Source organism: Protopterus annectens, chromosome 3.part1 (assembly GCF_019279795.1).
Source record: "Protopterus annectens isolate FY-2018-M chromosome 3.part1, PAN1.0, whole genome shotgun sequence".
Taxonomy (NCBI): Eukaryota; Metazoa; Chordata; order Ceratodontiformes; family Protopteridae; genus Protopterus; species Protopterus annectens.
This window is the reverse complement of record NC_056732.1, coordinates 1,847,564,015-1,847,577,450: the sequence shown is the minus strand read 5'-3', so window position 1 is coordinate 1,847,577,450 and position 13,436 is coordinate 1,847,564,015. Positions and strand designations below refer to the sequence as shown.

Genomic DNA, 13,436 nt, shown 5'->3' with positions numbered 1-13,436 from the left:
ACAATTTATTCCGAGTATTCATTGCACAATAACATAGATAACGCTCAATCTAACAGATATGTTTTCATTTTAAAACTTCATCAGATGTGGGCTGGTCTTAATACAATTACCCCAGGATAGCCATCTTACGAGATTTTGGCTGCGGCATCATTCACCACTACATCAAACTCTAGTCCACAATTGTATTAAGACCAGCCCACATCTGATGACGTTTTAAAATGAAAACGTATCTGTTAGATTGAGTGTCATCTGTGTTACTGTGGAGTGAATACCCTGAATAAATTGTGTAAAACCGGACTGTCTGAAAGCTTTATTGTGCACCTTCTGGGGTCCATGTTTTCATTTATTTTTTCGTTTACTATGTGAAAAAAGCACATAAGAATGCCCTTATCTCTGATTATCTCCAACCCAATATACATCAATCAATACAATGATTCTACACTTCTTCTTTCGGCTTTTTCCCAGTTAGGGGTCGCCACAGTGGATCACCTGTCCGCTCATGATTAGCAGTGGAGTTTTATGGTGTCGAGTTGCCAGCACGGCGCCAACCTTCCATGGAAAACAGTGATTCTACACTATTTAAAACAATTTCCCATACCTGGCAACAGCTGAAGCTTTTTAGGTCCTCTGTCCACATCCACTGCTCTAACACCACATTAAAATTTCTTTTCATAAGTGTTAAACCCTCTGTAAGCTCAATTAATTGGGCCAGTGTGTTCCTTAACTCAGCACATTCTACCTATGGTGGGGCGCATATTAACTCACCACAGTAACCTGTTGATCTTCCCGTATACTTTTAACATAGCAAAAACCTATTTTGGTCACTCAAGGTTTCCATTATCCATATATGACATTTTTGAGATACCAAAAGTACTACATTTCACCTACCACCCCTGATAAGATGCACTTACCTTCTCTCAACTGATATTCTCTATTTGCTAGTTTTTTTTTCATGTTTTTATGTTCCTGCTTTGTCACAAATGTTTTCTGGAGGCTAACTATATGGGATGTTCATTTTTAATATGCAAAATAAATCTGTCTTTAAAGGATCAAATAAACTACTTAAAGTCCAGTAATTCTGATACTAAGAGTGCTATCAGGATGCCTGTGGGAATGAGTCTTAAATACAGTTATTACAAAAACAACAGAGGACTTAGGATGCATATCGTTCCATACACAGCAACCACTGCTAATGCCTTCCCTTATTTTTGACAGTTCATTCATTCTTCTAGAAGATAACAACATATCAGGAAGAATTAGTTTTCTGGTTCAAACATTGGAATGTTTTTGTTATGACTGCCAGACAAGTCTGAAATCCAACACTGAAAATGAACTCACCTGAAACAAATACTCAAAAAACAGGATAAAATGTCACACTGTCCCAAAATGCTCTGAATGTCAAAGTGAAGAAATTCAACGAAGAGCGATTAAACGATGGGAGTAACTATGACTCTCTTAAGGTAGCCAAATGCCTTGTCATCTAATTAGTGACGTGCATGAATGGATGTAATGAGATTCCCACTGTCCCTACCTACTATCTAGCAAAACCACAGCCAAGGGTACGGGCTTTGCAGAATCAGCAGGAAAAGAAAACCCTGTTGAGATTGACTGTAGTCTGGCACTGTGAAGAGACATGAGAGGTGTAGAATAAGTGGGAGGCCTCAGCCTCCAGTGAAATATGACTACTCATCATTTTTTCACATACCCAGTGAGGCAGGGGGATGAGCCCCTCCAGAGCTCTCACTTCTGCTCCAAGTGCCCGGGCATCCGGGTGTGACCCGCTCTGAGGACAGTGTCAAGTGGGGAGTTTGACTGGGGCAGTACACCTGTCAAAGAGTAATGCAGATGTTCTAAGGTGAGCTCAAGGAGGGCAGAAACCTCCTGTGGAGCAAAAGTGTGGCTGATCACATGAGCTCTTAGGCTCTTTTTTATTAGTTTGTTTACCAGGGTTTATACACTGATAACATACCATTTGCAGACAAAGCCTAGGTTATATTTCCATGGGAGAGTTTTCTGCAGCCTTTCTCAAGTTGAAGCATAGCTGAATTTCAACTAACAATAATACACAGTTGGTCAGTTCCATAGCCTTAATATCTTATAATAAAATAAAATAAATGACTAACATTGAATGCACTACAGTTCCACAGTGAAGCCACAACCACTGCTTCAATATTTCTTTAAACTAAACTCCCAAATCCAATCTCATAGCCACCATGATTAGTTCAGCTTGCCCTCATAATACAGTGAAACAGCTTAATAATGGAAATGGCTCAAGTTGCAGATGCCATTTTAGAGTTGACACTTACTATATAACAGCTGAAGAAGGTTTCTGACACCCCGATCACTCCAATTGAGTCACAGTACCCTCCAAATTTCCACAATCTTCCCTGGACCACCAGTAGGGGCTTCCTCAACATCAGTATAGATGTGCATTCCTGTTGAGAAAATCACTTTCATGACTGATGGGTACTGTAGTTTGAAGTTAACAGCCTTCTTCCTACAGATGCTCATTGCCTGAAGAAACTGTGCATACATCGTTCTCACTGCACTGTGTACTCATGGTCCAAAAGTTGTGTACAACATTAGACCTGCAGTTACCAGTTGGAAGCCTTTCTAATCTTTATTTAGATCTCATTAGTAATTACTTCATTCCAATCAATATCAACTATTTTAGAATTTCTTATGGTTTCTTTTACATCTTTTATCCATTCAGCTTCCCTGTTGTTCAATTTGGTCCCCACAGACACGTCTCAAGAATGTACTAATTTCCAGTATTCTTGGTGGCGTATTGGTTATTGCTGTTTCCCTTCCTAGCTTGGTGTACAACTTTTGAGGTCATCTCAAAACTGCTTGTTCTATGTTATATCATCTCCCATGTTTTTCTGCCTGTGGAAAGAGCTTTAATTTACTGTGTGAAATTGTAGATCTGAAATTTTGATCTGTTCTGATGTTGCTCTTTTATTTTAGCAAATTCACTTTTATAACAGTTCTGTATTCTTCCAGTAATGATATTTCATTTCTTAACTGCTAACATCTGTTTCTAATAATGGTTTCCAGGGTAGTGAACTGTTTATTACTTTATTTTCCGTTTCAAGTTTACGCTTCCCTGGTACTACCTAGTCTGTTATTAGTTCGCTGCAGTAATGTATTCTGCTAATTTCTGTTACATGACATGGTGCTCTTTTTAAGGTTTCAATTACTCATTAATTTGGTTAATTAACAGTCTGTGTCTTATTCACTTCTGGTAGCCTGTCTTTCTAGTTATATTTATAAATTTCTATCAAACCAGCAGGTCTTCTCTTATTCTGTTCATGGTTGAGTTTCTTCTAGTTTGTGTTTCCTGTTCTTTCAGCTTCTACACAGTCATATCCTGTTTTTGAATGATTCTCAAAGCAGACTTCCCGTGTTTGTTTTGTGAAACATCTTCATTAGTTTCAGCTTTTAAGTAAATTAACAGATCATTGTCATTACTAATACACTGCTGTACTTCCTGTGTCGTATCTTTAGCCTCATTGTCATTACTAATACACTGCTGTACTTCCTGTGTCGTATCTTTAGCCTCATTGTCATTACTAATACACTGCTGTACTTCCTGTGTCATATCTTTAGCCTCATTGTCATTACTAATACACTGCTGTACTTCCTGTGTCATATCTTTAGCCTGCAGCTGTTTAACTGTATTATCATTCTGAAGCTGCGTTTGCGTTTGAGTTTCCCAATCCGATCGTTTAATTCTCACCCACCTATCATTTAATTTTCAATTTGCTCCTTTTTTATTAAACAGCAGGTTATTTTTCAGTACATATGAATTCTCCATTGCTGTTCCCTTTTTTTTTTTGTAATATTTGCTATGCCAAAGTGTCTTTGCCTAATGTATTTTCAAACATTTTCCCTCTCCTTTAGGAATATTAATGAAATCCACCCCCTCCCTCTCTCTCTCTTTTTTTCAGGTTGCAAATACCTGTGGTCTTTTTTGTCTCTTAATACTTACTTTCTTTATAACGATTTTTAATTCACTCAGTTCTTATAATGTTTTGCTTTTACTTGCAGTTGTTTGTAGGTTGGTGTCTCTTATTCTTGCAGTGTAACCGTTTTTGGGAAACTCTGGGTCTATTGTATATAGACAGTAAAAGATGATTTCTTTTTTATCTTGCTTCTAAGCTTCTTGCATGGCTCACCTTTTTTCTTTTACTTTTTTTTTTGAAGTTACCATTTTCTGTTGTCACAGTTGGCTCTCTTAGATCAGTGCCTAACACTGTGTTAAGATTTCTCTCATCCTTAGAGGACTTTACACTAATTTTTCTGCCTTTGTTTAACTTCTCCAAATGCTTAGGTCTTTAACATATATTGACGGGAATGGACCCCGTTCCTAAAACAATCAGTTTTGCTAGTCTTGAATGCTATTTTCGCCAATGGCGATGTACCTAGAATTGCCTGTTTTTGCAGTTCATAAAGGTTTACATACAACGGTAGGATATCTAAATACGTTTGAAGATTATTTTATATTAGACCAGTTTTTCCCACAACTGGAACTATCTTTATTCCACATTGTCCAAGTTTTTGATTGCATGTCTTGATATTTTACATAGTTATGTCTTAATTGATAAGACTCTGTAGTCAGTGGATACAGCAATATCAATAATCAATACTATTTCTGTATTTTTGTCTTACACTACAACATCTGTTTGCTTTTCCGTTATTGCTATTGGTACGGTCATCCAGCACTGCTTATTAAAAGCACTTGCCTGTGTGAAGGCCTTGTCACACATGGCACATTTATAGCATGCCTAGCGTGGTTTAATTTCTCCAAAGGCTTAAGTTTTTACATGCTTTGATGGGAATGGTCCACATTCCTAAGTCATGGCAGAATTAAAATTCATGAAATCAGTTTGGTTCATTCTTTTGACATTTGATATGAGTGCTCTTCTCAGCATCTGCATTGTCTCCAGAACTGCCTCTTTTTGCAATACATAGAGAGTTACTTTTATCGGTTGCATATTTCGATACATTTGAATATTCATTTTTATTAGTTCAGTTGCTCCTACTACAACTGGAGTCATATGTGTATCTTTATTCCACATTGCTCTAGTTTCTGCTTGCAAGTTCTGATATTTTACAAATTTATGTCTTTCAGTTTGTAAGACACTATACGTATTTGGTGTAGCAATTTCAATAATCAAAGCTATCAAAGCTACTTCTGCGTTTTTCTACTGAACTACAATATCTGGTCTGTTTGCTTCTACCTTCTCAGCTGCTCGTATGTGATCCATGCAATCAATACTTCATCGTTTTCAGTAATCCTTTGTCGTTCATGCTTCCGGTGTCTCTCAGTTGCCTTTATATTATAATTTTTACAAACTCTGCAGTGTGACAGCCTGCCACATTGTTATACAAATTTTCAGCCATCAGTGTACAGCAGCCTGCAACAAGCTGTGTAACTCTCTCTAGTTAAACACCGCAGAACCTACATTTGCCTGCATCTCCTACCATTTCTGTGGATTTTCTGAACCAACTAGTACATAAACCACAACCTTGGGCTGCCAATATAAACCTTTTACCTTTTGCTGTAAATTCACCTTGCTTGAACCATTTGCAGAACAGTTCCTTGTCCACATGTGGCTGTTCCAGCAGACCTCAATATTGAACCATTTGCACAGCAGCTCCTTGTCCACATGTGGCTGTTCCAGCAGACCTCAATATTGAACCATTTGCACAGCAGCTCCTTGTCCACATGTGGCTGTTCCAGCAGACCTCAATATTGAACCATTTGCACAGCAGCTCCTTGTCCACATGTAGCTGTTCCAGCAGACCTCAATATTGAACCATTTGCACAGCAACTCCTTGTCCACATGTGGCTGCTCCCAGTAGACCTCAATATTGAACCATTTGAACAGCAGCTCCTTGTCCACATGTGGCTGTTCCAGCAGACCTCAATATTGAACCATTTGCACAGCAGCTCCTTGTCCACATGTGGCTGTTCCAGCAGACCTCAATATTAAACCATTTGCACAGCAGCTTCTTGTCCACATGTAGCTGTTCCAGCAGACCTCAATATTGAACCATTTGCACAGCAGCTCCTTGTCCACATGTGGCTGTTCCAGTAGACCTTAATATTGAACCATTTGCACAGCAGCTCCTTGTCCACATGTGGCTGCTCCCAGCAGACCTCAATATTGAACCATTTGCACAGCAGCTCCTTGTCCACACGTGGCTGTTCCAACATACCTCAATATTGAACCATTTGCACAGCAGCTCCTTGTCCACATGTGGCTGCTCCCAGTAGACCTCAATATTGAACCATTTGCACAGCAGCTCCTTGTCCACATGTGGCTGTTCCAGCAGACCTCAGTATTGAACCATTTGCACAGCAGCTCCTTGTCCACATGTGGCTGTTCCAGCAGACCTCAATATTGAACCATTTGCACAGCAGCTCCTTGTCCACATGTAGCTGTTCCAGCAGACCTCAATATTGAACCATTTGCACAGCAGCTCCTTGTCCACATGTGGCTGTTCCAGTAGACCTCAATATTGAACCATTTGCACAGCAGCTCCTTGTCCACATGTGGCTGCTCCCAGCAGACCTCAATATTGAACCATTTGCACAGCAGCTCCTTGTCCACATGTGGCTGTTCCAACAGACCTCAATATTGAACCATTTGCACGGCAGCTCCTTGTCCACATGTGGCTGCTCCCAGTAGACCTCAATATTGAACCATTTGCACAGCAGCTCCTTGTCCACATGTGGCTGTTCCAGCAGACCTCAATATTGAACCATTTGCACAGCAGCTCCTTGTCCACATGTGGCTGCTCCCAGTAGACCTCAATATTGAACCATTTGCACAGCAGCTCCTTGTCCACATGTGGCTGTTCCCAGCGGACCTCAGTACTTCTAACTATAATTGTCATCTTTCCATTGATCTTTTCTTTTTCTGATCCTCTTCTTTATATTGTTTTTTGCTTTTTTTGCACTTTCTGTTGCCACCTGTTTTTAATCCAAGTTTGGTTGGAGTTCCATGCCCACTTTTCTCCTAAAGGCTTCAACTAAACTAAGCAAAGATGTCATCTTAGACTTATTCTGTTTCTGTTTTAAAACATTCAATATTTTTGGATCTGATAATGTCAATAAATATGTATGCAATCCAACAATCACTGACTTATATGCATAGTCGATCTTAAGGAGACCCATGCCTCCCTCAGACTGAGGGATAAAAATCTTGGCAAATCAATTGTTGGGCATGGAGAAATTTTCTTGTTTTCCTGTCAAGCATATCCAACTCTTTTTGTGGCCACTCAATCACCTCAAAGATACAAGTTAAAACAGGAAGTGCATGTTGACTGATAGCTTGAATTTTATTCCTAGATGCTAAAGCAGTTTTTAGTATTAATTTTAGTCTTCTAAAACAATCCTCACTGAGCGATGTTCTTATTTTTTCAAGCTGTATTTCTGCCTCTTCATCTATTCCAATGTATTTGTACACAGCGTGTTCCAAATCTTTTATACCACATTCCTCCACAAGTTTTATATTTTCTCATATCATCAGTTTAAGGTCTCCATTATGACTTTGTTTAACAAAAGATGATCCTTTGTTGCACATGAATCTCTTTTATTCTCCTTCTTCTCTATGGCCACCATTGAATTTCTCTCTAAATATCAGTACACTCTATCTGCATCAATGCCTGTATATAACTTGCATGTTTTGCGAGACAGGTTATTAGTTGATACTTCTTAGGGCGATCTGTGGGTTCACTTTTAAGTATGAGTATTTTTCCCATTGTTAGCCAGTCCAGTGTCATTTCAGGGTGTACACATAGAACTCAGTGCAAAAGTGACAATGACTTTTAACCAAAAGTTAGGTACAGCATCTGAAGCTGGCTTTTTCCAGTTGGGAGCCTTTCATAACTTTCTCTCTATCTCAGTAGGAGTTACTTTATTCCAGTCCATATCTTTTATGTCATACTCTCATAACTGTTTTTTTTTATCCACTCATCCTCTTTATTCCACTCAGGTGGGCCTCATGGCTATTCCTCCAGAATACATTCATTTCTGCTATTCTTGGTATTATCTCAACGACCGAGGTTCTCTTTCTGAGTTCTCTGTAGAATTTCTTTTGTTTATCATTAAGCTATATGTTTCGTAGCCTTTTTTATATTTCTCAGTGTATCTCCTTAGTTTTTCAGTTTGTGCAGAGATTAATTTACTGTTAAGAGATAGTACCACTCAAACCCTGATCTGTTTTGATGTTATATTTTTCTTTTAGCTCATTCACTTTTCTACATTTTTAGACTGATTTCCTTTTTTGTATTCTTAACTGTTTCACATATGAGATCTATTCACCCCTTTATTTTCCTTTACTAATTTATGCTTTTTGGTAATACCTTGTCTCTTATTACTTTTGCAGCACAATAATGTATTCTGTTAATTTCTGTTATATTGTATGGATGTCTTCATTTCCACTTACTTTATTAATTTGGCTTATTAAGTTTTTGACAATCCATGTTTTATTTACTTTTGTGAGCCTCTGTTTCATACATTTTATTACATTTATCTATTTCTATCAAATCCTTCAGGTATTCTCAAATTATTTTCTTTCTGATTAACAGTTTCTTCTATGGTTTATACTTCCTGCTCTTTCTGCCATTGTGTGTATATATCTTGGCTTTGATACGACTGTGACATTTCATTTTGTGAAATGCCTACTGTTAACATTTACCTGAATTAACAAGTGATTTTCTCTACTGCTGCACTGCTCTGAGTCCTCTGTCACTTCTTTAAGCTGTAGTGTAGGAGGGTGGTGTAATGGTTAAGGTGCTTACCTTAGAAACACAAGGTGCAGGGTTTGATTCTCACAGGGGGTAATTGGCTAGGCTCAAAATGGTCCATGAGAGCAGTTATAGTAATAATCTATGACTCTGTTTTAACAAACCACTATTCTGAAGTGGTCTTTATATCTGGGATTCCCATTCAAATCCTTTAATTTATAGCTGATCTATCACTTCATTTTCAGTTTCCTCTATTTCTGTATCAAACTGCTTACTTACCACTACATTAGACTTCTGTTATACTATTCCTGTTATACTGTTCCCTTTTTTGTAACAGTTACCGTATGTGGATGCCTTTGCCTATGTGTATTTTGAAATATTTTTGACTTTACTTTATGATTATTAGTCAGCATTCATTTTTTCTGTGTGTAAACTGCACCACATTATGTCTTGCTGCTTTTTCTGATCCATTTCTCTCTCTTTTTAATGTTGCAAATACCTGTGGACTTTTTCTTTCAATCAATACTTCAATTTTTGCTACCTTTTCCAAATCACTCAATGTTTTCTTGTCTATATATATTGCTTTGTTTATATATGGTCAATAAATGATCTTAAATTGTCATCTGTAATGTTTGCCATTTTTTCTACTTCAATTATTTTTCCTCTCTTGTGTATTTTTCCCTTGCTCTTGCAGTACAAACCATTTCTGAGAACTGTGGGTTAGTGGCACAGAAGAAACAAAACACATTATTTTTGTCTGCAAGTGTCCATGCATCTGTTTCCAGGCATCCTGGCTGTCTGGACATGGATTTTTTTTTTGTTTTGCCTCAGGGGCGGGGGCTCTTAGATCTTAGATTATCTGTTGAATTATGGCCTAACACAGCAGCAAGATCTATTTGATTCTTGGAAGAATTTGTCTTTCTACCAGCCTAGGCCCTTGTGCCTTTGCCAGACCTCTTTTATCCTGGGATGAGTGCATCCAACTATACCTTTTTTCCTTATTTTTTCCATGATATACATATATATATCAGTTTCACTTGGTGGGGTTTAATAAACAACGGGCCACCATGTGAAGGTACCCACCAAGGCTTGAGGATGATTTCAGTTCAAACTACAACTTCCCTTTTCCTTTTCTTTTCTGCTTTTATTTCATCTCTGGTGTGGGTTCTCTGATGATTCACCACACTGCTTTTCCATTTAAAACTCTTGTCACACATGGAGCACTTGTAGGACTTTTCCTCAGAGTGGATACGCTGATGAGACTTCATACTATATTTGTGGTTAAAACTTTTATCACACATGCTACATTTATAGGGTTTCTCCCCAGTGTGGATAAGTTGGTGGTTTACCATGTTAGCTTTCTGTGTAAAACTTTTCTCACACATTGTGCACTTGTACGGTTTCTGCCCAGTGTGGATTTGGTGATGAAGTACCAAGGTATTCTTCCGAGTAAACCTCTTGTCACAAACACTGCAGGTGTAGGGCTTTTGCCCACTGTGGATCCTTTGATGATATACCATGAAACTCTTCTGTGTAAAACTCTTGTCACACATGTTGCATTTATAGGGTTTCTGTCCCGTGTGAATATACTCATGAAGTACCATGGCACCCTTCTGCCTAAACCTCTTGTCACACACACTGCATTTGTACGGCCTCTGACCACTGTGGATCCTTTGATGAGCTATGATGTAACTCCTTTGTGTAAAACTCTTGTCACACATGGGACATCTATAGAGTTTTTGTCTGGTATGAATATTCATATGTACTGCTAAAGTCTTTCTTGTTGTAAAGCCTTTGCCACATGTGACACATTTATAAAGCTTTTCTCTGCTGAATATTTGTTCATGTCTTTGAAAGGTGTCCTTTTTTTGCCCACTGCAATGTAACTGATCAGATAAGTTGTTGCTATGAAATGTTACACTGCTACTGTGATCAGGCCAGCTGCATGGCATTTCACCTGTTTGAGTTTGCAGATTCATTTCTAGCTCAGGTTTTTTGATAAACCTGTCAGTACTTTCCTTACAGTTATGTCTGGTTTCAGACTGTACTGAATCTTGCCTTGTAACTGACATCTTATCTGGGAGAACGATAGTAGATTCAACTTCAAGGGGTTTCTTGTGGGGTAACTGCAGATTTTGGATCACAGTGAAATCTGCATTCCTGTTGGCTTAAAAAACATAGAGTGTCAGAATATAATGTACAAGTGATTTATTTTTTTTCCAAGAGGTTTACATTGTACACTGGATATTGTGTCCTTTTATAAAGACACAGTACACAGTATCTTTGTATAAAGCTTTTTTTTAATTTCAAACTGCAGCACACAATGAATTGTTGTGACAACGAATTATAATGACAAATGTCACAAAAATGCTATGGGGTCTGCTACATATTTACTTATTTCTGTAAAAGAGTTTCCAACAGTACATGTCGATTTCAAATTGTAGCACACAATGAACTGTTGTGACAATGAATTTCAATAATACAGAGCTAATCGAAAGAAGGGCACTGAGCAAAACTCTCATCTGTGATATATAAGTATCCTAAAACAGAGGTGGCTAACTTCACGGCACCCATGCAAATGGAGATCAGTTGCATGACTGCTGAATCATACACCAATGCACTGTATGAACATGTACACAAATGCATGGATCTTGCCATACCCAACAGAACCAACACGCTCTCCTTCAAAAAAGGAAGCCAATCTGGTGGTCCCCTGTCATAAACAAACTCTACAACAGAAGGAGGAAACTGATGCGGAATAAGGTGAAGTCCCAAGACTGGAAAAACTCCCTTATCAGCCCCAACAAAAAGTTGAGATCCCTCATCAAATCCTCTAAAGCTAGCTATGAAAACAGAATTGCAGCAGATAGTAAAGAAAACCACAAGGCCTTCTATAGCTATGTAAAGAATCTCCACGGCAATACCCAGATATTCTCTGAGCTACTGCACGATGGTTCCTCCTATACCGAGCCAACATATATTGCCAATATCCTGACTGGCAGATTCAGTAACAACTTTACCCCCCCCCCCCCAAGGGACCAGTCACACTAGCAGTAGATTGCCAGGCACCCAGTAGTACTGCTGCACAGGTAAAAACAGCACTGTCCAAGGCCAAGAATACAGCTTCTATGGGACCTGACAATATCCCTGGCTGTGTTCTACATGAACTACAGAGTGAACTGGCACCTCACCTGTGTGCCCTGTTCAATCACAGCCTCACCTTAGGCTTTGTCCCTACCAAATGGGGCACTGCCACAGTCATCCCTCTCCACAAAGGAGGGGCGACTACAGACTCTGGGAACTATCGCCCCATTAGCCTGACGAGTCTGATATGTAAAGCTATGGAATGCATCATCATGGACCTAATAAACAAGGATATATTTTATTTTATTTTATTGTCATTTGTTAACCGGGCTGGTCCAGCTGAGCCAAAGGCCCGTTTTCAGTGGAGACCCGAGGAGAAAAGCTCCAGTTACAATTGCAGTCATTCAATAAAAACATTTTTATCAGATATGGCATATAGCAAGAGAATTATACAGTATATAGTAAAATAATCAAATTAACGGTTTTGTACAGGATTCAGTCTGCAATATACAGTACCAGTGAGTCAGTATGGATGTAAGGTTGTATTTAGAGGAAGTGGGGTGCTGGTGAGTTGTAGTATGAGCAATATGGAGGGGAGCTGGAAATGAGGAAAGAGATTGGTATGTGAGAAGAGAGTAGAGTTTGTATGAAATTGAGGATAGAGAAAGATGTGAGAGAAGAGAGTAGACTTAGGAAGGGGGTAGCTAGAATCAAGATTTAGGGAATGTCTAAACTCTGGATCCCACACAGTTTGGTTTTGTGACGTGTAGATCATGCCTGCTCAACTTGGTCAACTTCTTTGAGTCAGTCACCAGAGCTGTGGATGAAGGCAAGGTGGTTCATACAGCCTACCTTGATCTGGCCAATGCCTTAGATACCATTCCCCACTCAGGAATCAGAAAAAACTCACTAAGCTAGGCATCAACCCCTATATCACTAGATGGGCTGCAAACTGGCTCACAGCTAGAAAACACAGTGCTGACTCCAAGTCAGACTGCTGACCAGTCACAAGTGGAGTCCCACAGGGTTCAGTCCTTGGTCCTCTCCTGTTTGATATCTACTTCTCTGAAGTCCAGGCCAACACGAAAGTACTCTGTCTGACAAAGTTCGCAGACAATTGCAAGTTGGGAGCTATTATTAACTCCCCGAGTGATGCTGACATCCTACAGAAAGGCCTCACTGAGACCAACGACTGGTGTCAGAACCATGGCCTTAAAGCTTAATGCCAAAAAATGTGTCGTCATCCTCTTTGGGAAAATCCCAGTTCCCATGAATTACCACATCGATGGTAGTCCACTGAACACAGAAGGCATTATAAAAGATCTGGGAACACAGGTTGACAGCAACCTCTCTTTTGACCACCACATTGCCACTGTGGTCAGAAAGTCCTTCTTTGTGGCACACCTCATTACTAAGGATTTTCCATCCAGGAAGAAAGAGGTCATTGTCTCCCTCTACTCTTCCCTCATTAGGCCAGTCATTGAGTACAATGCCCCATTTGGCATGTACCTCACTAAACACCTGCAACAACTGCAGAGGCCGCAAAAGTACCTCACAAAGAAGATCCTAGGCCTTAAACAATTGTCCTATAT

At 39.2% G+C, this 13,436-nt stretch overlaps 1 protein-coding gene across 2 annotated transcripts in view; it reads right to left on the bottom strand.

Moving 5' to 3' along the window:
• The window catches only part of LOC122798754 (zinc finger protein 501-like), a 248,125-nt gene that overhangs the window by 39,208 nt on the left and 195,481 nt on the right, over window positions 1-13,436 (bottom strand). Inside the window, exon 4 of one of the 2 annotated variants that reach the window (XM_044067857.1) lies at window positions 5,900-10,927. The exons of the other annotated variant lie outside the window; for it this stretch is intronic. Within the exon in view, the coding sequence (XP_043923792.1) occupies window positions 9,867-10,927 (1,061 nt within the window). The 3' untranslated portion in view covers window positions 5,900-9,866. Of the gene's footprint in view, window positions 1-5,899; window positions 10,928-13,436 lie in introns of those variants that run through there. 2 annotated transcript variants of the gene reach the window in all.